Source organism: Cyprinus carpio, chromosome A25, assembly GCF_018340385.1.
Source record: "Cyprinus carpio isolate SPL01 chromosome A25, ASM1834038v1, whole genome shotgun sequence".
NCBI lineage: Eukaryota > Metazoa > Chordata > Actinopteri > Cypriniformes > Cyprinidae > Cyprinus > Cyprinus carpio.
Window position 1 is genome coordinate 10721556 of NC_056596.1, and position 25581 is coordinate 10747136.

Consider the following 25581-nt stretch of genomic DNA (forward strand, 5'->3'; position numbering starts at 1 on the left):
AAGCTGTGGGTAAAATCCTGGAAAACACATTGTAAGAATAAGCACATTGTAATGGGAGGCAAAGTCCAAAATGTTTTATTAAGCATTTGAATATATATATATATATGTATATACACTTTTTTTTTTAAAACACAAAACCATAGATAAATCACCAAAAGGACCCTGGATGGAAAATTATTGAAAGAAAACATCAGCAGCAATTTTTGACCCCACAAATTTAATGCTGTTTTCTATGGGAACAAGTGAGTTATAGAATGTGAAAACATGCAGTTTTCAGAATTTCAGTTATGTGACAGAAGCATGTGTCTGTGATAAGTGGTATTTCAACAGTTCTTACTGTCTAAATGTGGTTGTGGTCAATTACAAAGGATTCCAATCTGTTCACTCAAGTATCAAAAGTAACAAATGACCCTCCTGATCAGTTAAACCTTTAAACATTGTGTTTTCTGCATTGCAGTAACTTTTACCTTCTCTAGAGAAGTCAAGCGGATCATTTTAGAGGTGACAGGACATCACTTCCGCAAACAATTGGCACTCAATTTGTGTATATAATGAAATAGAAAAAATGGTCTGGGGGACTGATATCAACAAACTGGTTCAGGTGCTGTAGCTTAATACTGTACTTCTGTGTTGCTGCAGTCAAATGCACCACATTAAATATTTTAACAACAAAGTTGGTCACTGCCCAAAATCAAGTATTTAATTGACTACAGCATGGGCTGTGATGGTTATATGACGTTTTAAAGACAGGGGAAGACATAATCCCGTGGTTTAAGGCTAGCTTCATTCAAATTGAAAACAACATATGATTGGATGAAGAAATATGCTTTCATCAATATGCATACAGGATGCTCACCCTTACCCAAATTAAGCCTTCTATCCACTTACATACAAAAAAGTGTGGACAGGGAATAGTGGTGACTGTCTATATAAGATGCACTGTATTATTTTAAGTTCATCATAAATGATATTTTAAAAAAGGTCACGAATGAACAATGCTATGAAATACGTGCAAGGATGAAGAGCTATAAAACCCTGCTTAAACCTCCCTCAATTGCACATCCTCTTCCTTTCATTTCAAACTCCAACATAAGCAAATTAAGTCCCCTAATAGTTGACTCTAAAATGGCATTACTCCCAACATTCCTACCAACCTTCTTTATCCATCTTCAAACAATCTAGACTTGTATGTAGGGTACACATTCAGGCTTGTGTTGGTGGTGTTGTCTTCTCTTTCCATCTCTCCATCCATTCACTAACATGTTAGTATCTCTTCTCTAAGTAAACTGCAACACCATCACTGTATTACACTGCCTGACTTTATTACAATAAGGACGGTATCCATACTATAAGGCTATATAGCTGATATTTAAGACAACTTAAACCAGTTTAACCATTCCCGTGCCTCTTTATCAAATGTACACATTCATCTATCAGTCTTTTAAATAGCAGGTTAAGCCAGATTCAAATAACCCGAGTCACATTATATGGACCTGAAAGTCTTTCCAATGTAAACTGTCGCATAAAACATGTCCATGTAAAGGACTAGGTCCGATAATCTCAACCCCATGAGGCACAGCTTTTCCCTTTCTTGTACCAACCCTGCTGTTTCAGCTCGCCTGAGTGGTTTGTAGATTGGTTGACCCGCAGTTGTTTCCGGACTGGTGAGCTCCTGAGGGTACGAGGAAGCCCTGCTGTACTCCTGCGGGGGGAGGGGTGGATGACAGCGGGCCCGCCTGAGTCCACTGGGGCATGCTGTAGGTGGGGCAGGTGTAGCCAAACTGCTGACTGGTCACACACAGTGAACCCTTCCGTCCGGCTGAGGTGTTGACGGTGGCTGGCATGTGACCACCCACGGAACAAAGCTGACCTGGTGCAGAGTATTTCCGTGGCATCATCTGAGAAAGAAGACCGTTGGCTTTGATTAGTAATAATAGGAATAAATCTTGATTTGGTCAATATAGGCCTGGTTTCACAGACAGTGCTTAGACTAAGCCAGGATGAAGCCATTTAATTAATTTTGATAAACGTTCCTTAGACAAAAAACATTACTGGGGTGCATCTCGAGACAAAGGCACGGTTATATTTTAAGATCAGTCAGTGCAAGTTTCTTTCAGTTGTAACAGCTCAGACTTACATTTTAGTCTGGGACTAGGCTTAAGCTTTGTCTATGAAACCGGAGGAAAGTGTTTCAACCATGCTAAATAACACTATAATGCATTGAGCTGTGCAGGTCAACTGTTAAAGGTGCAATTAAACAGAACTAGTGACAGATCTTTTTCTGGACTAAAAGAGAGAAACCGTATAGGGCAGAAACTTTAAGGTTTAATTCATTGCACTCAAAAATGAATGCAAGTTCAAGTCAATAGAAGAGGGGTGGGGTTAGGGTTCATTTTTTTTAATTAAAACATTTGTGTTCCTGTGGCTCAGTGGTAGAGCATTTTGTTAGCAGCGCAAAAGGTTGTGGGTTCGATTCCCTGGGAGCACACATGGTGAAAAAATGTATAGCCTGAATGCACTGTAAGTCGCTTTAGATAAAAGCGTCTGCCAAATGCTTAAATGTAAATGTAAATTTGCATTCATGAATCATTCACAATACAAATTTTAATGAGCATTTAAAAAAAATGACAATTTTCATTTTAGGCCAGCTTTAACATTGGTAGATTCTGTACCAAAACCTGCCGAGGTCTGACTCCCAGTTAATTTCAACAGTGTGTGATATTAACATGTTGCTAAGCTAACAGCATGATACTGCGCAGCATAAAAGTGCTTGACACACTCAAAAATTAGTGTAAAACAAGTTTTTTTTTTTTTTAAACTAATTATTTTCTGCCATCATAGTTTTTTTAGAATGTATTATAATATTAAAAATGATTTTAAAAAATAAAAACAGAAATCTAAATATTCGAAATAAAATACACATTCTGTTCAAAAAACAAGTTTAATTGTTTTATAAAAGGCAATAATAGCCTTGCTATCTTACATTCTGTGATAATCTACATCTAAATAATAATATTATATTTGGCATACTTTTTTCGGTATAGTAAGAGTTAACGTACATTATGGGTTTGTGCATTCTTTTTGGAGCCTTTCTTGACATGTGGCATCTTGTTCTTGGCATCCCTGGCCCAGTTATCAACCAGCTGATGGAGGTCAGCTGTGAATGTGCCCTTGTGTGGCAGATTAGCAGCAGATGCTTGGTCCTGGTCATGGCTCTGTCCGTTCTCTTCTCTCACTGGACTTGTGGTCCCTGTAGGTTACAAATAATATTCACTGATTAGAAAAATTTGAGCATTTTGAGAGAGAGAAAAAAATCTCTAAATAAAATGGTGAAAGTCCTACCTTGCACATGAATGTTTGAGCCTGGTATGGTTTCAGATGTCTTTCCAGTGCCTGACTGATTGACTGAAATTTGACCACTCTGTACAGCTTGTTTGTTCCCTAGACAAAACCCAAACAACATTTTTCATGCCATTTGTTCACAAGCCCATGTTACAGTTGGATGTAAATCACTAAGCTCTGATACCTTGTTGAAAAGAACCAGTGCTGCTACCATTTCTTGACCTGGTCCCCTTGCCCTTAGTGGGTCTCCGTCTTCCTGCCACAATGGCTATGGTGGGAGGGACCATCACAGAGGGTGGCATTTTGCCCAGACGTTTATAGAGTTCCTCGATTTCCTTCTTCTGTTTATTCTGTAATGCCTGGATCTCGACCATATGTCTGTGAAAAGAAATTGAAGTTCAGTTGGTGACCATGATACATTGATTTCATGAATGAGCTTGCAGAAAACACAGTTACCTCTCCCTGAGCTTGTTCAGCTCTCGTTTAAATCCCTCATCTTCTGGTTCTGAGTCGTTGTCACTGCTGAGGTAGTGATTGGTGATGGACACGGTGGAAGGGGACATTTTAGACTGTTTAGCAGAGTCTGGTCCCTCAGCAGAACTTACAGAGGAGGTCTTTCCTTCTGCTGGAGTCACTGAGAAGCGGCCCACTTTGATGTCAGTGCTGGAGGTCACCTCAAAGCGGCCGACTGTAGTGGTAGATGGGATGGGTTCAGGGCTGACCCTGGGAGGGGTCTGAGATTTATGAACGGTGTTTTCAGGGCTAGAGAGAGAAGATGGTGATGATGAGGATGAGGAAGAGGATGACGATGTTGTTGTTGTTGTTGAAGAAGGGGTGATGGAGGAAGATGAGACTACAACTGCTGGATCTTGAGCAGTTCCTGGGTCTTGATCACTGGCCACAGAAACCTGAAATGTAGGATGCAGGATATGCATGAACTTGCTGTACAAATCTTTAAAGCATAAAATCTGAGCCCTAGTGCACACTGAGAAGTCTTTAAGGCTACCTGAAATCGGCCAAGATTGAAAGCTTTCTCAGGTGGTGATATTGCTGGCTCTTTCTCCTCGGTGCTGGTCTGTCCATCTGGTTGAGTTACAGATACAGAGGTCTGTAAAAGAGAACGTGTGTACAAATATGAATGAGTGTAAAAATACAATGGACCATTTTAAAAGGTCAATGACAAAAAAGACCGACTACAGTAAAGAAAAGGAATTAAAAATCTAGAATATAAAATACATGTGCCAAGATTTTAGAAATGTACTTTGTATTCAAAATTGTTTCACTTGTTTTTGAAAATCTTTTAATAACACTAAACATGTCATGTGGTATAACCAGCAAGTAAAATTTATGACATTTTTCTTATATTTTGAACGTATACATGCGAATATACACTTACTCATTATTTTATTTTATATTCAAAATTATTAAATTCACGAACACCATTTATACCATTTAGTTTTTTTGAGGGGTTGTTCTCTTATGATATACATTTTTCCCCTGCATTTTGGTTGCACCATTTGTAAAATTATAGTATTTATTTATATTTTATAATATAATTTTTTTTAGTGTAGATTTTAGTCACTTGATTACATTCATTTATTATGTTTTATTATATTCATTTTATTATTTCTATATTTCTACATTATTTAATTTTTATTTCAGTTTACTGCCAAGACATTTCTAATGTTCATTTAATATTTTATTTTATTACAGCTTTATTTTAATTAATATTTTAATATTTTTAAAATTAAAATGGTTTGAATGGTATTTTTGAATTTTTTTTTTGATATTTTGAATGGTTTAGACGTTACGAAATTGAAAATTTTGTATTTTGCTTAATCATTTGTCATTCCAAACCCGAAAGAGCTTTGTTCGTCTTCGGAACACAATTTAAGATATTTTAGATGAAAATCAGGAGGCTTGAGACTGTCCCATAAACAAAAGCCAAATAATTTACAGTGTCAAGGTCCAGGAAAGTATGAAAAGCATCGTCAGAATAGTCCATCTGCCATCAGTGATTCAACGACTTTATTCAACAATTCCTCTACTCTGTGTCTCTCCAAATCAGCGTAGAGCCATTTTGGCAAATCTGACTGGTACGCAGATGGCGTACGCTCTTCTGTGTCAGCCGCGCTACGTCAATGCACTGTTTGCTTTCAAACCAAAGTGTAAATACATGTAATAAATGTATCCTTGTGGTGCGGCTGACACAGAAGAGCGTAAGCCACTTGCATACTAGTCAGATTTGTCAAAATGGCGCTACATCTCGTCTGAGAGACAGAGGAGAGGAATTGCTAAATAAAGTCGTTATTTTTGTTTTCTTCTTGTACAAAAAGTATTGTCGTCGCTTCATAACATTACGGTTGAATCACTGATGGCAGATGGACTATTCTGACAATGCTTTTCATACTTTCCTGGACCTTGACAGTGTTACTGTCGACATGGGGGTAAGTGATTAATGAACAAATTTTCATTTTGGGATGGAGTATCCCTTTAATAAAATGTAGACAAAAAAAAAAAAAAAAAAAAGTGCTTCATGTCACCCTAATACCAACACAGACACTAAATCAGCAAGTTAGAAACTTTCCCCACCTGTGGCCTTTGTGGGGACAGATCTGCAGATGGTGTCTGGGCATAGCTTGTAGGTGTCACAATAGAGGCAAAAGCACCAGGTGCAAAGTTCCCACTGGAACTGAGAGACAAACTGGAAGTGCTGATAGTGTTGGGTGGGGAGGATGTGGACGTCTCTCCAGATCCATCTGGTTGGTTGGAGGAGTTCTGGGAGGAGTCCTTGAAAAGGGAACGCAGCTTCTGGTCTAAAGCATGGATGTCTTCAATTCCAGGTGGCTTCCCCTGTACATCACTCTCACCATCTCCTGTTGTAGATGGTTGCGTCACAGGGACAGAGGAACCAACTTGCACCTGCTGGATGTCAGTTTGAGCTTGATCCAAGCCATTGCCCTCAGCCACAATGATTTGAGGAGTCTGGGAAGGGGTGGGAAGTGACAGTCGACGTGGTGCTGGTGATTCAGTTGGGGCCGGAGAAGGAGATGTCCTCCCTATTCTGGTTTGCTGAGTGGTAGATGGTGTAGGATTGCAAACACTGGTGACCACTGTCAGAGCTGCAGTGGCTGCTGGGACAGGGCTCTGGAATAACGATTGAGAAATAGGAGGGATACAGCTCTCTGGGGCAAGACCTCCAGGTGTGGCTGGTACCACAGAAATCTGGGTTGAGCCAGGGGCAAAGCTAGCTTGGTCCTGCTGAACACTGCTGGATGATGTGGGATCAGATGCTAGAATTGAAAATACATGAAATCAGTCTTAATGTTACATGTTGGTTGGTCATATTAAAATGTGTGGCCATATCAGCTTCATCAGCTATTACATGGCAGATATAAAATAAACATTCAACAACAAAATGCCATAAATACTTCATATACAAGTTTAAGCACTTTTTTCTGAGGAAATGTAAATCAGACCTGGTATGGAGTCTTCAAATGATGTGTTTGCAGAAGGAGGTCCAAAAAACGGCTCCCGAAGTCTTGCTTCAGGCACTGGGCTAACTATGAAGCGCCGGCCTGCTGAAAGTACAACCTGTGCTGCCACACTAGGTGGCACACCTGTAAAATGTGATGTGTGTCAAATGATACAGGTTGCAAGATAGGGGCAAATAAATTATAGGAACATCACCACAAAATACACTTACCAGGTACACTGGATGTTAAAATTTCAGGTACTTGCTGGCCCAAATTACTGCTCACCTGAAGTAACAAGTGTTAAAGGGAAAATATAATTTGTAGTCTTCAAATCATTTCTCACATTTCTTATTATGGTCTGAAAAATCATCAACCGTACCTGATTTTGGTTATTTTTCTGAGCCTTTCCTTTCTGATCGGCCATCTGAATGACATCTCGAACCTGCTCTATGAAGGTCTCCCGCTCGCTCTCCAAGATAAAATCACTTTTGATTTGAAGTTATACACACAGAAGTTACAATCAAAGTTTTTTGGTTTTATTTAAAGAAGTTTTTTAAATATTTAAAGAAGTTAAAAATCTTTGATATTGAGAGCCAAAATGTTAATGCATAAAATGCTAAAGGAAAAAAAAAAAGAAAAAATACATATTGTAATAAATATTATTGTAATTTCAAATGAAGAGGTCTCTGGCAATCAATCCACTCTACTGAAAAAAGGTGAAAGTAAGAGAAAGGCGTACCATAATTTCAGCAATTTCTACAGGATTATCTCCATCCAAATCAAACTTGAATGTGACCATTTTCTTGTTGTGGGTTTCCAGCTGACATTCAGCAACTCTGTCCCCAATATTAGAAATCTACAAAAACAAACAGATCAATAACCCCATGAAAGTAATTATGTACTTACTCATTTCTGTTCCTATAATCACACTGTTTTTTATAACAAAATACACACCAAAATATAATGTGATGACACTATTAAAAACAAATCAAATTAGATTTGATCATAACTTACATTCAGCACATTGAGCTTGAGCTTGGCCTTGGCCATCTTTTCATGGCGCGAGTGACTGCGTACAGAGCGGCTCTGGGGTCGTTTCATAGAGCGACCTTCATGCCTGCCCTCGTTCCCATCGCTCAGACCAGATGCAGCATCAGAGTGACCACTGAAGGACCCAAAACATTTTAAACTTTTGGTTAAACTTCTCTGTAATGGAATGTCAATATGATTAAAAATTAATTATAAAATAAGATGTTTCACCTTTCTGTGGAGGCTGGAACCAGAGATGTTTGAGGATGTGACTGCTCTACTGACTGCGGTTGGGAGTGGGACACACTCACTGGTGCCTGTAATAGAGAATTCATTTAGGATTTAGAACCCCAGGGACTTTTAATCATGATCATCCAAAACACACAATCACAGGGAGGAGACGTTCTTTGTCCAGACAAAAAGGAATTGTTGTAAATTGATGCAATGTGGATACAATCCGGAGTAATGGCTGCTAAAAAATTCAGCTTCGCCATCACCAGTTTCACTGTATTTTTAATCAAATAAAATACAGCTATAAAACAGCCAAAAAACATTAAAAAAAAATCATACTGACCCCAAATATTTGAAAAGTAAAGTACACTTAAGTTACTGACACTTAAAGAACATTTTTCCACATTTACTCAAAACTCACTGAAAATTCACGCTTATTCCAGCATCTACCAACATACCACTCAACTAATATTTTTTTTAAAGTATTCTAAATTAATTTTAGGAAAATATTGTGTAAAAATAAGCAATTCTGTTTACCATTACAAAACTATATTTTTAAATATACATTATATTATTATATGTGAAAGCATTCTATCAGCCATCAGCACTGTAGATATTATTATCAGCACTAAAAACCCACATTGGCAAACTGCTATTTCACACACCACAGTGTTAGGCACAACTAGTACCTGACAGGCCTGATATAGAAAATAGAGCTGTTCAGCATTTGGAGGTGGTGAGAAAACAGGAGGGCTGAGTTGACATGCCCATATCTGACAAGCAAGTAAGAGCAGCCAGCATGCAAGACAAGGATGGAGAAGTAAAGAACAGTAGTATTAATGTATAAACTGCCAATAAGTTGGATGTTGTGCGCAAAGCACTCAACATTCATTAAGCAACATGCAGGCCAATGGAAGATGTAAGGTCCGCCACCGGAGGGCACTTTTACTGTACCTGTAAGACTTGAGGGCCCTGAGGGGGAGCACTGCCATCCTGAGGTGGCTGATGGTACTGCAAGGGGACGGCAGGCTGAACAGCAGAGGGCAGAGTAGCCGCCTGACCCATCACCTAAGAAGGCAATTCATGTATACTCTCATTTATGTTTAACTCTGGTTTATGTTTAACAAACAACAGATCTATAGAGCAAGATGTTTTTGTCTTCATGTTATGGATCACATGAAGTGTACCTGGGGTGCAGCCGCAGTTCCAGTCTGGGGGATGGGACCCGGGGTCAAAGTACTGCTCGGCTGCTGCAGAGGGGCCTGGGCTGGGTGCTGTGACTATTGAGAAGCAATTTAGTGAAGAACAAGTTGTTTTTTTATTCAGGTTAACATGACTAGCTCTGTTTGAAAACCAAGTCAGGTAACAAAATACAAAGGAAATGACTCACCATGCTTTGTTGATGGGTCATGGTGTGCTGTGGCTGCGGATCAGGCTGTACTGTGCTGAAAGATGTGCCTGGCTGAGCAGGCTGAGTCTCAGGGACAGGCGCTGAACCTTGAGGGTCCACAAAACCTACAGCTATGAGACAATAAGACTTTCAGAACGTTTTCCCATTCAAACACGTGTATCTTATTTTTATTCATTACTAGCATTTTAATACTATTTTTTTTTTATTGTTATATTGTATTATTATTTTTCTTGTCATTACTTGCTCAGTGTATAATGCTTTGGCAATATGTTAACACAACCATGCCTATAAAGTACTTTTAAGTATTGAAATTAGAGCAAAACAACTGATTTTGCAACACTTACTGGAAGCAGAGGCTCCAGGCTGCTGCAGTTGCTGGTCTGCTTCATGTTCTTCAGACTCCATAATGGCTGAGGCCAGAGCGGGACCAGGGGGCTTGGCTGTGGTGTTAGTATGCGGTCCAAGTTGTGAGGGGTCATTCTCCTGCACCATCTTCCTCTTTTCTTGCTCCTCTCTTACAAGTTTCCTCTGCTCTCTCTTACGGGAGAACAGGGACACTCTGTCCTTTATGGCCTTTGCAATGGTCTTGTGGTCACCCTCACAAACATAGCCCGAATCGACTTGAGGAAAAAAAATTACTCAGATTTGAACTTTAAAGACAATGACAGGTCAATGTTATAAGAAGGCCAGGGGGAATTCTGAAAATTTTTAGGTGTTTTTTTTATGCACTGAAAGGCTCCAGAATAAATATATACGGATAATTACACGTAAGGCCAAAAAAATTAACCAATTAAAGACTCAAAACATCAACTGATTTGAATCTGTAGTTAAGTAACAGAACAGAAATCCAAGTATCTTTACCATTTCTTGGGCAACATCATCTGGGACATCTTTATATAAGTCAAAGGAAAACTCAATGGCTTCATTTTCTTTGTATTTCCCTTTAAGTTTCTTTACATCCTCAATGCGTAACAACAACTTTATGGCCACCAGCTCTCCATCATCCTCCTCAGCCAGCTCTACACGAACACCAGTTTCCTCCTGGAAAAAAGCATGACTTAGGAGGTCCTTGATGCAATACCTAAAAACAACAAAAAAAAAAAATCTAAATTAAGACCTTTAACAATATTTTAATGAGGAGATATAAATATATTGATAAGAGGAGGAAACAGGTTTACATACAAACCAATATTATGGCAATGTTTTGAAAAATCTACTTATTCCTCAGTAGGGACATCAAAACGTAATCATTTGTGTATCTGACTCAGGAGTATTTCATGTTAAATGTTAAATAAAGCATCCAAAATATCAGTGGGAACTTGTGAGATCTCTCCTCTCATTCTGACGTAACCATATGCATTGTTGGCTTAAGCATAATCGGGTTAAGAACATGCACGTTTATCATTGTGACCTAATTATATGTGTTGTCTTGTTATGAATTATCCATATGCATTAATTGTGTAATAATAATGACGTAACCATATGCATTGTTGGCTTAAGCATAATCGGGTTAAGAACATGCATGCAAGTATAGCATGTTGAATTTCATATTGTGGTGTAACCAATAAAACACTGAAGATACCTTTCCACAAATTACAAAACTAGACCTTAAGACAATACGACAACTGAACTCTCATGCTAGGTGAATGTCAGCCCACCTCTCGTCTTTATTCTGACGTATGCAACCCTCAATGATCTCTTTTACTTCAGGAATAGCCACTTTGTCAAAACTGCCAGGCTTCACCCCCTGTAAACACGACACAGAAAACAATCAAGTCACATGTAGAAAATGAAGATGTTTTTACTTGGGGCCAGATTTTCTCAAAAATACTACATTTTGAGTTACTCAGGCTTAAGTTTGTATTTATAACTGTCTGATACCATAAGGTTGCTAGGTCAGTACCGGTTTTGTGAGACTTGGCTTCAGCATTTACTGATAGAGGTAAAAAAACAACTTACCACTGTGTGAGGAAAAAAAGCAGAAAGGAAACACCCCCACAGTGTGCAAAAAAGGGGGTAAAAAGACTAAAATAGTGCAGCAAACAAAGGGACTCTTTCCTCCGCTGGTGAAGTGTGGACTTACGCTGGTAACTCTGCGATAGATCTGAGCTGCATTTTGACACTCGGAGTACGGGTACTCAGAAGTAGCCATCTCCAGCATACACATCCCAAAGGCATACACATCCACCGACTCGTCATACTTCTCCTCATACATCTCAGGCGCCATGAACTCAGGAGTACCTAAATTAAAAGAATGGTTCAGAACTCTCTCAGTATCCTATTACAACCTCTCAGTGAAGAGGTGAGAGGAAGATGATGCTGTTGCTGAAGACTGCTTGGGCACAACCTGCGAGAAAAGAGAGAGGTAGAGGGAAGGAGAGCAAAAAAGGGGGGACACTGCTGGTCAAAAAAAAAAAAAAAAAAAAAAAAAAAAAGAAGGGGAAACTCCCCTAAGTTAGACCGCATTGATAAGAAGCCCAAGTTTCTCCGTGCAAGACCTTCAAGGGCTGGACTGTGTATGAGAAAAAAACAAACTGGTGCACAGCACTCACTCGAAGGCCTGGACTGACCACATGACTCTAAACAACAGAGACTGAATTTAAGAAATCAACATATTTGTGGTTGTTAGCCGAAATAAGTCTGTGGTCAGAGGGCCTGATGCTTTCATCACAAGACCAAACCGAAGCACTAGCTATGGAAAACAAACCTTTCAAAAAGTCCTACCTTTGGGTTAACCTGTGAAGAGAAAAGGTTGAGCAATTCAAATGTGTTACACTCCATAGCTTACCAAAAAAGTGAGGTTCTGTGCACCAGGTGAACTAGTGACCAAATGACCCATTGACAAAGGTCTCACACGGACAAACTTCCCATACTGATAATGATTCTGACTGATATGTGTCACATAATACTGGTGGACTTACCAGGCTCATTTCTGCATACTTACTGTCTTTACTGCAGTACACTAAATAATCCTTAAAGTAGAATAAGGGGAGACCTGAAATTAGAGCCTAAGGCTTCCAAAACAAAAAACAAAAAAACACAAAGATCTTAAAGCTAAAAGTATGAGGGAGATGAGCAGAGAGTTTAAGGCTTTGAGCTCCAGACACTGACACACTAAAAGAAAACAAGCATTTCCTTGTGGGGGGAAAAATGAACAGATTCATTAGCATCATCATCATTAAATCATGGTTGACTGAAGAAACAGACCACAAATTTCCGAACCAGAGCAAAAGATCACTCACGGTACCTGCCAGCCCAGGGCTCAACTCTAGCTCTAGTGTTATCCCATGATCAGCTCAGGTTTCCCTGCAGACGAGTCACAAAATACCTACAACCGCTCTACAACTACTTACTCTGTCTGTGGGCACCTGAAATTGTTGCAATGAGGACAGAAGAAAAGACAAAAACTATGTTTGAACTAAAGGAGGGTGTCAAGAGACAACTTCCGTAAAGCAGGAGCCCTGGTTTGCTGTGGTTCAAGCGTTCAGGGAAACGCTGTGGTCTGCTTTCTCACCACTGTCATTGAAACACACTTTGAAAAGAAGCAGAAGAAGAAAAGAAACTTGAAAAAGAAACATGGAATGAAGGATTTGCTTTTCCCTCAACCACAAATCTGAGTCGGACAATTCGAATGGATTTCGATTCGGAGGCGGTAATGCAGTTGCAAATACTTAGCCGTACCTATGACGCTCTTGGCAAAGGAGGTCCTCTTGAGGGTAGCCAGACCCAAGTCTCCAATCTTGACAGATCCAGTAGGTCCGGTGATGAAGATGTTGTCACACTTGAGGTCCCGGTGGATGATGGGAGGCGACCTGGTATGAAGGAAGTGCAGCCCCTTCAGAATCTGCCGGCACCAGCTGCGCAGGACTTTGATCTTCATCTCCTTAAACCATTTTAGATACCTACAAGGGCACCGAAAACAAATAAATCATAGCAGGTGGCCTTGATGACAAACATGGCTTTAAAAAAAATCTGACAGGAACAAATAAGAGCACTTACGTCTTGAGTGTCCCAGATGTCATGAGTTCAGTCACCAGGACAATACACTTCCTCCCTTTCAAGGATGACTCCCAGGAGTCGTAGAAGCGTACTATGTTGGGATGCTGAAGACCCTTCAGCATTCCGGCTTCCTCTTTAAAACGCTGCCGCTCTGACTTAGACAACTTGCGATCCTGAAAAAGAATTTCTTATTTTATTTTAGAATGTTACAAAAGAGTACAAAACAGTCTAAATCGAACCGCACTTTAAATGAAATGTTTTAAACATTAATGACAAAAAAAAAAACCTTCTTGGACAAATTACATTTAAAACTAGAACAAAAGAAAACATTATCTTTATTCTCATTACATTTACATTTGCGCATTTAGCAGATGCTTTTTTCCCAAAGTGACTTACAAAAGAGGAACAAAAGCAATTTGTCAAAAAGCCAACATTATTTGTGATATACAAAATCTTGTATATTTAATGTTTCACATTTTATACAAAATTACACAGGGCCAGATATACTAACAGCTTGTGCTAGCGCAAACCCTCTGTTGGCGTTAAAAGTTTCTGTCAGAATTTACTAAAGACGCACAATGAAAAATTGGATTTGAAAAGTTATTTTTGCTCCTGACATTATTGCATATGTATTTGTAGGAGTTTCCCTTTCAGAATCATGCAAGGTGATTTACTAGGTTTGCGAAGGTGAAGTTACTGGTATTTGTGCCATTATTGCACCCAAAAAAGCATGTCTTAACCCAATTTGCCCGTGTTCTTAGCAGATTACCTGCACCTGATTATCATTGGCTCTACTTGTTAGCCACCCTACGCTAATTTGTGCTGCTGTTAGTAGATTGTGTGGTCAATATGGATATGAGCTGGCTGCGTCTGTGTCAGTATTGTCAGAGGATCACCTTTTTATAAGATTGCACTCTCACACTGATTTGCCGTTTAGTAAATCTGTCTTTTTATTAATTAAAACTTTAAATTTAAGTGACAACAAAGTGTTGTCAAAGCAGCTGATAAGAGAAGTAAAAAAAATTTCTTCACTATTTAATTTAAATAAAATTAGATGCTACGTAAAGACTGCAGTGCTTTAACTAGATTCATATGTAGCTTTCTTTTAAAGCGCTCTCCTACCCAACTGCTTACACACCTCTGTGACTTTTCTGTGATGAAAAAAGAAAAAAGATGTTGTGATTTGTTGTTTTTTCATGGGGGGGGTAATGCTGCTTGTTGAAAAAATCTTTTTTGATATAAGTGTATGGTGCAGCACTAATAATATCATCTACAAAGTACTTGGCTCTAGGGCTGTGAGGGTCGCAGTGACAACTGCGCCACCGGCGGTAGTGCACGTGACATCACACTCTATAACAAGCATAATACAAAGTTTTGTATACAAGTGTAATAACAGTAATGGTTGCAAATTATTTTATTTTGACCAAAAGTCTATGGTAATTCACAAATGACCTCAAACGCAATATACACAGTGTTTGCTTTAGATTGGCAGGTTTGAGCACAGGGAAATACAGTTTATGCATTCAACAAATTAATTTTCTTCTGGGCGATGGACCTTGTTGGGAAACCAAATACTACATTGCCAATCTAGAGCCATCTCCATTTATGTCACCCATCTGTGTTTGCAACCACCGCGTCGCAACAGGTTGAGTCTGTCTAGTGTCTACACAGGACATCTGAACTCTGTGTCAATACCTCATAAATATGATGAGGCCGTTTACTGTCGGGGATTTGTCATGTCGTGTCGTATCCAGTGTAGCATCACTGATTATAATGAGTTTTATAGTAGTATTTTGTCGCGTCCGGTAGACAGGGTGTATTTAACTTTCTTATTTAGGCTACTTTCTTGTTTAACTGTATTACTTATTTTAGTGTTTTGCAGGCTGCGTATTCACTGAGGGAAGTGCTAAAATAAACAAGCTGATGAGTTAAATCGGGTGTGTGTTAGATGAGTGAGACAGGACCGTATCTGCACTCGCTTGACTCGCGCCCGAGCGGCAACCTCGCACTCTCTCTCGTGAAGCCAATAAGGAAGTGACTAAAACTGTAATTCATCGACTGGCCGCTTGAGGCTGGCTGCAAAAGGGAGTCAGTCCCATAGACTCCCCATGTTAAAATGCCCAACTTTACAGCAGAAAAAAAACATGTTTACAGCCTGGTTCAAAAAATGATTTTGGTCTATATAGCTAATTTTGCCCTTCATGACAGCTGTGAGGAGGGTGAATTTTATAATGTATCCGTTTAAATTATATTAAGCCTTAAAGTTCTGCATAATTAAGGGCGTGGCCACTTGAGTGACAGGTGGATTGCCGCTGCTGACAATGCCGTCGCACTAGGTGGGCGTGGCTTCAGCAACCAGCTCCCGCCTTTTTGGCCATTTTCGATTATCCGGGAGAGTCGAGCGGTGACGCGCTGCCAAGATGGCGACGGCCCGCTCTGCACACTTTGAGCTTCAAAAGCGCTATTGAGGAGTCTATGGGTGACGTCACGGACACTACGTCCATATTTCTTTACAGTCTATGCTCGCGCCTGGCGCTGAAGTGAAGAGGAGCGCACGTCTGAAATGTATCCTGATCTCAGTCGTTCTGCAACTGAATAAAACACATTTTCAAGAGAAAAAGCAGCAGTTGTGAGTGGGGTGGCCAACCCTAGCCCCGCCTCTGCGTTAATTGCATTAAATATTTTTAATGCGTTAAACTAAAAAAAATAATAATAATAATCGCCTGCGTTTATATCAACACCACGCCACCAGCGGTAGTTGGTCCATTACCAGTGCAATGGTAAAAATCTGCAACTGTCACAGCCCTACTTGGCTCAAACCCAATCCAGCAGTGTGACCGTTTTGCTGTGTGCACCTGACTATGGTTAAAAAATTTAAACTGCCGATTCTTACTTGACCTACATTTGGTGTGGTCAGCTGCCATTTCTGGAATGAGAAACATTTAGCCATGAGTTTACCTTTGCCAAGCCCTGGGGGGACTGCCATACACTAGGGGTGTAACGATTCATCGATATGGATCGATACATCGATACGATGCCTGACGATACGATGCATCGATGCCACATGTAAAATATCGATATCTGTAGCATAAATAGGCACCTTATTTGGCACTGTCCACATTTTCACATAATGTCCGTCTATGCATTACCGCCAACGCGTGCATTCTCGCTTAAACTCGCGTATCAGGACTCGATATAAGGACTGCCCTTGCCCGAAGGCACAAGAAGAAGCATAAAAGACGCTCGGGATTGTTGGCTGAACATTCCAGCGCTGTGTGAGAAGTTTTCAGCGTACACATCTGAAGCGTGTGCACGCACACAGACAGCCGCGTCTAGACCGCGTGAATACTAAACCAAGCTCTCTTCCGCTTTTTTGTGCATGGATAAATAAATACAGACAAAATTAAATCAAAATGCGCATTTTGACGAATATCCTAGTAAACACAGTCGTTAGGCATATGTTTTAACGTAAACCGTTCAGAAAGAAAAGGCGTGTTTATCAGTATATTAAATCCGTGCTTCGTTCTTAAAGTGAAAGCAAACTAATAATAAATCTAATGCTGTCAAAGAAAAATACAAGCGCTCACTGCTCCCGACTAAAAACCGTTATAACATCAGAAATGATTCATCTATATTTAATTTATAGAGTGAATACTGTGCAGTTATTTTACATTTGATTAGCCTATTACATTTCTGTAGCGTACCTGAAAATGTATTTTTGACTGAGCTGAAAAACCTGAAAAGTGCTGTTTATTGAACTTGTGTCTTTGTTGTATTGTACTTATTTTCTGCTATTGCTTGTGATTTGGTTATCTGTAGAAAATATTTTTAGCACTGAGCCCATAGTAGCAGCCAGAATTGTTTTTCCAATTGTTTATTTTTCTTTATTATTTAAAAAAATGTGTAGGCTTATTTTTTTTTGTTGTGAATGTCCCAACTGAGGTATAGAATGTAAAATTTTCACATAAATGTTCTTGTTATATAATTTGGTTGCATTTCTGAGTTAATAAAAATGTAGATGGTTGTTTAAAATAGATATAAAATATCAAAATATGGATATATCGATCGATATACTCCTGTATCGAATCGAAATCGTAGAATTTTTTGAGGTATCGGAAAATATCGTATCGCTGGGTATGAGAATCGATATCATATCGTATCGTGACGAACCATCCGATTTACACCCCTACCATACACCGTAAGTTAAGGTTAAAACTTCCGTAACTGCTTACATGTGTACAATTAACACAAATAGAGGTCTTTAACACAATGCCTTAATGGAGTGAAGCCCTATTGAAAGCAATTTCCAAATGATGTGGGTTAGAGGAAGGGGGACTCTTTGCACCCCACCCTACAACAGACCTACTTTCTCTCCCTTCCTCTTTGACTATTCCAAATATGTGGTGCATTCTGTGGCCTATGGTAGCGTTTCCCTAGGATAGGGGCAGCCTGCACACTGAACTACAGTATAAAGATAAAGCTCCTGGCATGAATCAGGCTCACGTGTGAGGGCACATAGCACTTCAGATGGAAGATAAGGAACTAGGATTAATGAGAGGATCTGAAACACAAATTACCTGGAAATACATTTAACAACTAATTAAAAATTGACCAATGTAATTTAGTAGGTTGGAATAGAGTGCAGTGGTCTTGGTGCTTATAAGGGGTAGTTTGGACATTCATATGCTCATCTATCAGGCAGAAATGTTAATCAGTGAACACATGGAGGTCACATGCTTTGTGAATGTTTTTTGTTAGGATCCGTGTGACCTACTTTAAGGAAATAAAAAATAAAGTCATACACCACAGTTAAAAATTTTATGGTTAGTAAGATTTTTAAAATGTTTTTGAAAGAAGTGTCTTATGCTCATCAATGCTGCCTTTATATTTAAAAAATACAATAATATTGTGAAATATTATTACAATTTCTATTTATATATATTTTAAAAATTTATTCCCAAAAGGACAAGGCTAAGTTTTCAGCAGCCAGTCTTGTCTCATATGATCCTTCAGAAATCATTCTATTATGCTGATTTTCTGCTCAATCTTATTTTATTTTTATTAATGTTGAAAACAGTATTACTCCGTAATTTGTTTTGTGGAAACGCATCTTTTAATTTGATGAATATAAAGTTCAATAGAACAGCAATTATTTGAAATAGTAAAGGCTTTTACAGTGTTACAAAACTTCTGTCCCTTTTGATCAATTTAATGCATTATTGCTAAGAACAAAACAAAAAAAAAAACACCTTACTGATCCCAAACTTTTGAAAGGTACAGTGTACAATGTGTATGTGAAGTAAATGAATGACTGTACTTTTTTTAAAACACTTAAAGCATTTCCATCGATCAAGAAGATTATTAACAAAGCTCATGAAGTTCTCATGGGAGCACAAAGCCAGGAAGTGGTAACAGTAATGTGAAACTTTTAGCAGGGAAAAAAAAATATTGAATTTTTTTTTTTTTATAATTTTTTTTTCAAATAATAATTATTTAACTTAAAAACATTTAAAATAATAATAATAAAAAAAAATATGACAAAACATGTCAACTGGAAAAATAAATATTTAAATAGCTTTAAATAGTTTAAGGTTACTGCGGAAGAATAAATGGATTTACAGGGGTCCGTTAGAGTGATCAAATCCATGGTGAAAGGCAAATGCAGGACAACTGGACTGAAACTCAAGAAGTTGCTTTAAAGTCAGTGGTATGCTACAATGACTCAGTTATCTGGCTAAACAGTTTAACAGAGTATTAAATGTGGTATATCGAGTTGTACATGTACTCAGAGGGATGAAGCATCTGAGATCCATTTTCATTTTCTTTTTGTGGTGACCTATATATTGTTCAAATGTGTTTAACATGTGAGAAAGGAAAGGAGAGAAATGTGGAAGGGGAATATCCCTGAGTTTAGCATAAGGTGCTAGAGACAGATGGCCTTGTGGGGGAGATACACAAGCTGTTCCCTTTTCTGCAGCAGTGTGAACTTGCAGCTTAAAACACATACTGTTGTATCACACAAGACAGGGAGACAAAAATGGGGACAGCGAGACATGAAATGTGAAAAAAGTGAGTTAAAGAGAGGCTGAAAGCTAGAGAGAGTGAGAGAGAGGCTTTTGTTTCAGCTCAGTGTATGAGCTGGCTACGCCTGAGGGGCATGAGCAGGAGAACTGCAGCTCACGTGGTGCTGCCTCGTCATCACTCTGCAAAAAAAAAAAAAAAGGCAGCAGGGGGCGGAGAGCAGCAGCAGTAGAGTCAAGCCTTGGCAAACCAGCTCACCATGCTTTACACAGGAGTACGATTGCTTTGGTGGTTGAACTTGACCCACTTTTGAAATCGCACCTCTATGTGGCGCATCAGTACATTTAAAAGAATAAAAAAAATACAACAACCTTCCTATACACGACAAAACTAAATGCAGGAGGTCTCTGAGTGCAAACTGACTTCTCAGAAGTGGGCCACACAACTTATGAGCTGGTGATTTTCCGACAGAGGTGTTGTTGCTATGCAGTTGGCCAGTGTCAGCATGCTCTCTTTGCAAGCACACCTCACAGAGATTACTCATGCTTTTAGCATACCATAAACCAATAAAAGTGGAATGAGTGCAAAAATGTACAAAAGCTCATGTTTCTCACAGTTCATAAAATAAATGTAGAACAATTGGAGAAAAAAAAATGTAAATGGCTGAAGACTGCAATTTATAAAAGCCTATTTCTGTATCAAAATAAAGCATTATAAAAAATAAATGTTTAAATTAAGAAACATGAGATTTATTTGAAAAACATTTAAAAATCTTACCAACCCTAAACTTTTGAACTGTAGTATTAATTCTCATTTGCATGATATTAATTGTCACACTGTAAGATCTAAAATTGCAATTTATTATTGTTTTTTTACTCCAACATGGAAACGGGTTTGTGCGGCAATTCGACTGTCTCAAAGTACACCTTGAATAAACACTACCTTTGATTTACTGCATATGCCACACATCTTTCAATAGACACCTGGTGGTCTAAAATAACCTAATCAGGAAACAAGGATTTTCTACTCAAGGATGATGCTACAATGCCGGGGCTACGGCCAAAAGATGACAACAGCTATAAAAACACTGGCCAAATGCCAGATGGGATAAGTGTCAGGGGTGTGTATTGAGATGCTTCAGAGGTGAGATGCTCCAAAGGTGTGACAAAAGGACTTGTAAAAGTGTTTCCGGTTTCTAAAGAGATTATACAGCAAAATAAACATGAACAATACAAGCTGATGACGGATTACTTGGAAAGGTGTAGGTGGGGCATTGAAGTTAAAATCAAACTGACTTGTCATAAGACTGTCATAAAAACGTGCTGTACTGGAAAGGCCTCAAGACAGGGCTGTAGGTTTCAGAGAAAGAGATAGTAGGGATGTAATGATGCACCCCGAGCCGGTTGAAAATCGATACAAATGTGTGATGATTCAAATCATTTGGGATGTTGAACCAATCGCGATTCAGTTGGGGGTAGGAGTTTATAGGAATGTATCTTTAAGTGGAACTGAATGTCTTTAGAAAAATTTAGATGGTATTTTCTTTTCATCTTGCCTCAGTATTATGCATATTATAGTAGTGTTTAAGCACAGCTGGTAACCAAGGGAACACAACATTGCAGCTGTTCCACAAAAATCTAATTTAGTCTAAAATCTAATTTTGTTTAAAAAAAGAAGAAGAAAACATCTAGAAAAGAAAAGAGAAAATCATATAGTAAAATCATTATCGTGAATCCTATTGCACCGTGAGTTGAGTGTGAATCATTACATCCCTTTGAGATAGTATTTACTTTAGTCCCAAATGAGCAGATCAGATAGTGATTTACCACCGTCAGCGGACAGATCAAGAGTGCTAACAACGTCAAATGTTGCACTTTGTTATCCTAGCTGTCAAAAGCTGTGTCATCCTACCCATAAAGCGCAACACTCTGGTTTTGGATTTTACTGGTGAAAAATTAAATTACCCATGATGCTGTACAGAATGAAGCACCAGAAATGGTGCAATCAAGTCTTGCTGTGCTGTCAAAATTAAAGTCGTCAAGTACATAGTCTTGTCTAGCGGTCCAATTTTTAAATACTTTTTTCCTTCAAATAAAAGATTTTAATGTGTAACTGGTTGGACTGGTTCATGGCCTCTAATGCTTTAACAAAGACTGAAAAAAAAGTCACTGAAATTCACTAAACAAAGATACAAAAAACAGGAAACGTACCTGCAACTCGCACCATGCCACCTCCACTGTGGTTTCAGTATCCAGACCCTTGTAGACTGTCTTAAAAGAGCCGCGTCCAATCTCAATGTCGAACTTTAAGAACCGTCCATCTGGCGACGTCCCAACTGCGTTCGTCTCAACTTCCTCATTGTCCTCTGGCTCTGTCTTCGCATCCCGCAAATCGGTCTTAACTCGTGCCTTCTCTTTACCTTCATCATCCTCCTCTTTCTCATCCTCTCGTTTTGCATCAGCACTATCTCCAGGCTTCAACTCTGCAACGAAACGTGGTGCTTCTGCAGAAAGAAGATGTGTAGTATTCGCAATCAACACTGGCATTGACTCTATGGCACCGTCATCCTCCTTTTCTGGTGCAACCAAACTTTCAGATTGTGTGGCCACCAAAGGGGCTTTGGTTTCCAAGGCAGGAAGTTCACAAACAAGATCGTGGGAATCAGTTGAGATGGTTAGGATTGCGTTCTTGCTGGGCAGCTCCAGCGCCGTAGCATTGGAGTCATTGATGACGCTGCGCCGAAAGAAACGGTGCTCTGCCTTCAGTAGCTCTCGCTCCATGGTGTGGTGGCGACGGCGGACCTCTACCCCGAGACGCTCGCCCACCTGTGTGTCTGAGCTGGAGCCATTGATGTTCTTCAAAGGGGGGGAAAGGAACTTGACCATATCGTCGTTGAGATTTTCTGACATTTCTCCACCAAGTGGAGTGAGAAGTTGGGTCAAACCTTATATGCTATCCATGCATGAAAAGAACAACAACAGTATAAATATTTGATAATGAGAAGAGGTTGCTTCAAACCAAGTGAAAACTTGCCAAACCTCCCTCCTCTCAAAACAGCAGTTCAGATAAAGTCAATACTCTTGCAAACAAAAGTGTTGGACAGGAGCACAGGAAGTGCTTGGTGATAAAAATAATGCAGGATCCATGCACAGATCAAAATACGTTGTTGATGATGAGGAGACCTCACATCCAGCTCATCCATCCTGTGTGAAACTGTGGGGTGTATTCAATCCACATAGGGGGTCTCCTGAGGGGGCAGGGCGGTAGCCTGCTGATAAATGTGATAATCACTTTCAACCCCAAGGTTGTGCCAGAGCACAAAGTTTAACCGTTGCATCTGATTCACTGAAAGAGACACAAAATATAATTTAACCAAGGTGGTTAGCCACAGTTAACAAATTTACACTCAACTTAAATGGCAAGGCAATGGCTTTTCCACAGCCAGGCAAATATTAACCCATTCAAAAGGGGTTAATAAGAGTTTACTCTAACTAAAAAGACAGGATGTCTCTTTTATTATTATAAAAATAGACCAGTCATACTGACACATTTAGATAAAGACAGAGTAGGAGGAAGTAACTCTTTGATTTTTCACATTTATCCCTTAAGTCAAATTCAAAACTATTTCCAACTAGCACATTAAGATAACTTTTAAAAATGTAACTTACATAGTTCTAATCCTATTTAAACAACAACAAAAGTCATGTACACTACATCTATGCTTTTAAGAAATATTTGGAAGTAACTTATTCATGACCGTGAACAAACAGTATCTGTCTTCAGGACAGTGAACATATGTTGAGGGATTAGTAAATTAGATTTGTCCTTGCCATGTGTCGTATATGGTTTCAAATAATAACAGAAAGAAAGAAAAAAAAACATTGTAACCAGTTGTATATCTTGTTTTTCTTTTTAGAAACAAAAAGTAAAACACTGAAGATCGTACTGACGACTTTCCCCCTCATACAGCGAGTAAGAATGATTTGAGGTGTCAAGCCTCTTTTTTCACTTCATTTTTTTTTCTCTATTTAACTTTTTTCGTCATGTATAAGCTTGAACGACTCCGTCCTCATTCACAATCATGGAAAAGGAAGAACTTTCTTTTGTAGTCCACAGAAAATTTAAGTCATACGGGGCTGAAGCGACACAATGAAGAGAAAATGAATGAGTATCCCAATAAATGAATCTCTTTCCACTTGTTATATCTAGCGTTAACCTTAAAGCAGCTAAGACCAATGTTAACTACTCATAAATATATAAATATTAATCACGACTTCGTTTAGTTTCACCCTCGACCATTTTGTCACCACATTTAAGACAAAAAACTTACCATAATGTTAAGTAAGTGTCGTCGTCATCTTCAGTTAACCAACGGCCAGCTCCAGGTTTAACCGGTAATTCCCCGAACGCGCGTGCTCACTATTTGAAATAACGTTTATCCGGCGCGAAGCAAGTGAAACGATCAAAGTCTCTCGCTTAACGTAATTTTTATACAGTGAAAGTTCGACAAAATGGCTAAATGTCAGTTTCTGTGCCTCCGCTATAACCGTCTCGAGCGATACTGCGAAGTTCGAATGTAAAACACTACAACAACGCGTCGCTTCCGCTAATGGTTGCTCGCGAGACTGCAGAGCAGGTTCTCTTTGTTATTCTCTTTCAGCTGACCTCGATTCATCTTCCCTGTACAGTCATCTACTGCAATGACGTCGCGCGTGCAAACGATGCAGGTCGAGCTGACGTTACAGCATTTACATCAACAGGATGCAAAACAATATTTGAAAATCCCAGAGACTATATCTATTTATACCGACACGAAACTTGGCTTTGGGTGCAGCGCGCTCGCGAGCGCTTTGTGGCTCTATTGTTGACAGCGAAAGATCCCGAGCGGATGTAGACGATTTGCACGCGCGGGGTTCAAGGCTGCGTAATCTGCATACCATCAAATCCCTACATTTTCGACATCGCACAGATACATGCAACATGAACAAACCGGTTTCGTGATCAACAATAACCCGGACTCTGTCCACTCCCCCGTTGCCTTTATCCGAGTAATGTCTTACAGTTAGAAAATAGCGCCGCCCGCTGAAACATCGAACGCATGTATTATAGCCTGCCGTGTTTTAAAGGAACAGTTCACTCAAAAATGACGATTCTGTGAACTTTTACTCAACTTGCATTATTTTATTTCTTCAGTGAAGCACGAAAGGAGAAGTCAGGCAGAATGCAAGAATTCACTTTCACTGCATTTTTTTCATAAAATGAAAGTGATTGACTTTTATTACTCTCGATGTACGTCATGATAACCTCTTAAGAGGTCATTTAGAATTTTACAGCAGAAAACACATCACTTTACTCTACTAATGTAATTGATAAAAAGAGCAAGGGTTGTTCTTTCATACACTTTTTTTCGGATGTGAATATGATTAAAAACATACCTTAAAAGATATCAAATACACAAAATAAATGTTATTTACAGACTTATAGCTTGCTAGGAAATAAAATAAAATAAATACACATATAGTGTGTGTACATCTTAAATTTTTATACTATTTTTATTTTATTTTACTATATTAAGATTTTTATAAAGTCAATGTAAGAATAACTTTTATGTGCTATTAATATTTCAAGATAAACACTTACTGGACTGAAGCAACTTAGGTTTACTTGATTCATATTTTTTTTTAAAGAAAATTTATCAACTATTATGTGTGTATTTGTAAGTATGTATGTATCAAAATGTATGTATCCAATAGTATACATTTCTCAATCATCATTGTATTGCATTATATGTTTTGATATGATTTTGATAAAATAATTAGATTTGATTATATTTGATAGTTTTTAAATGTTTTTAGATATATGATTGGTTATAATTGGTATTTATATGCAACTGATATTATGCATTTTATGTAAGTAGTATGTTATACAAATCTCAGTGATCATAATTTTGTCATAAAACTGAAGTGTTTTTTCCTCTTCAGTATTCCCATGATACTGTATGAGCCATAAAAGGCTCATGAATTAAATATGAAAGAAAACATACAACACATGTACAAATATTAGGCTATATTT

At 38.7% G+C, this 25581-nt stretch overlaps 1 protein-coding gene across 1 annotated transcript; it reads right to left on the reverse strand.

Moving 5' to 3' along the window:
- Nucleotides 1-52: 52 nt before the first annotated feature.
- LOC109079128 (serine/threonine-protein kinase WNK1-like) lies at nucleotides 53-24594 on the reverse strand. The gene is made up of 24 exons (XM_042715454.1): nucleotides 23840-24594; nucleotides 21720-22854; nucleotides 13489-13661; nucleotides 13171-13391; nucleotides 11573-11730; nucleotides 11148-11236; nucleotides 10351-10570; nucleotides 9834-10110; nucleotides 9469-9599; nucleotides 9266-9358; nucleotides 9033-9146; nucleotides 8079-8164; nucleotides 7833-7983; nucleotides 7558-7674; nucleotides 7198-7311; nucleotides 7049-7103; nucleotides 6822-6962; nucleotides 5935-6635; nucleotides 4349-4450; nucleotides 3799-4250; nucleotides 3527-3720; nucleotides 3343-3441; nucleotides 3060-3250; nucleotides 53-1898 (listed from the first exon to the last, which is right to left on the reverse strand). Exons 2-24 carry the CDS (start codon nucleotides 22416-22418, stop codon nucleotides 1611-1613), a joined length of 4866 nt encoding a protein of 1621 aa, XP_042571388.1. The 5' UTR covers nucleotides 22419-22854; nucleotides 23840-24594; the 3' UTR covers nucleotides 53-1610.
- Nucleotides 24595-25581: the final 987 nt, after the last annotated feature.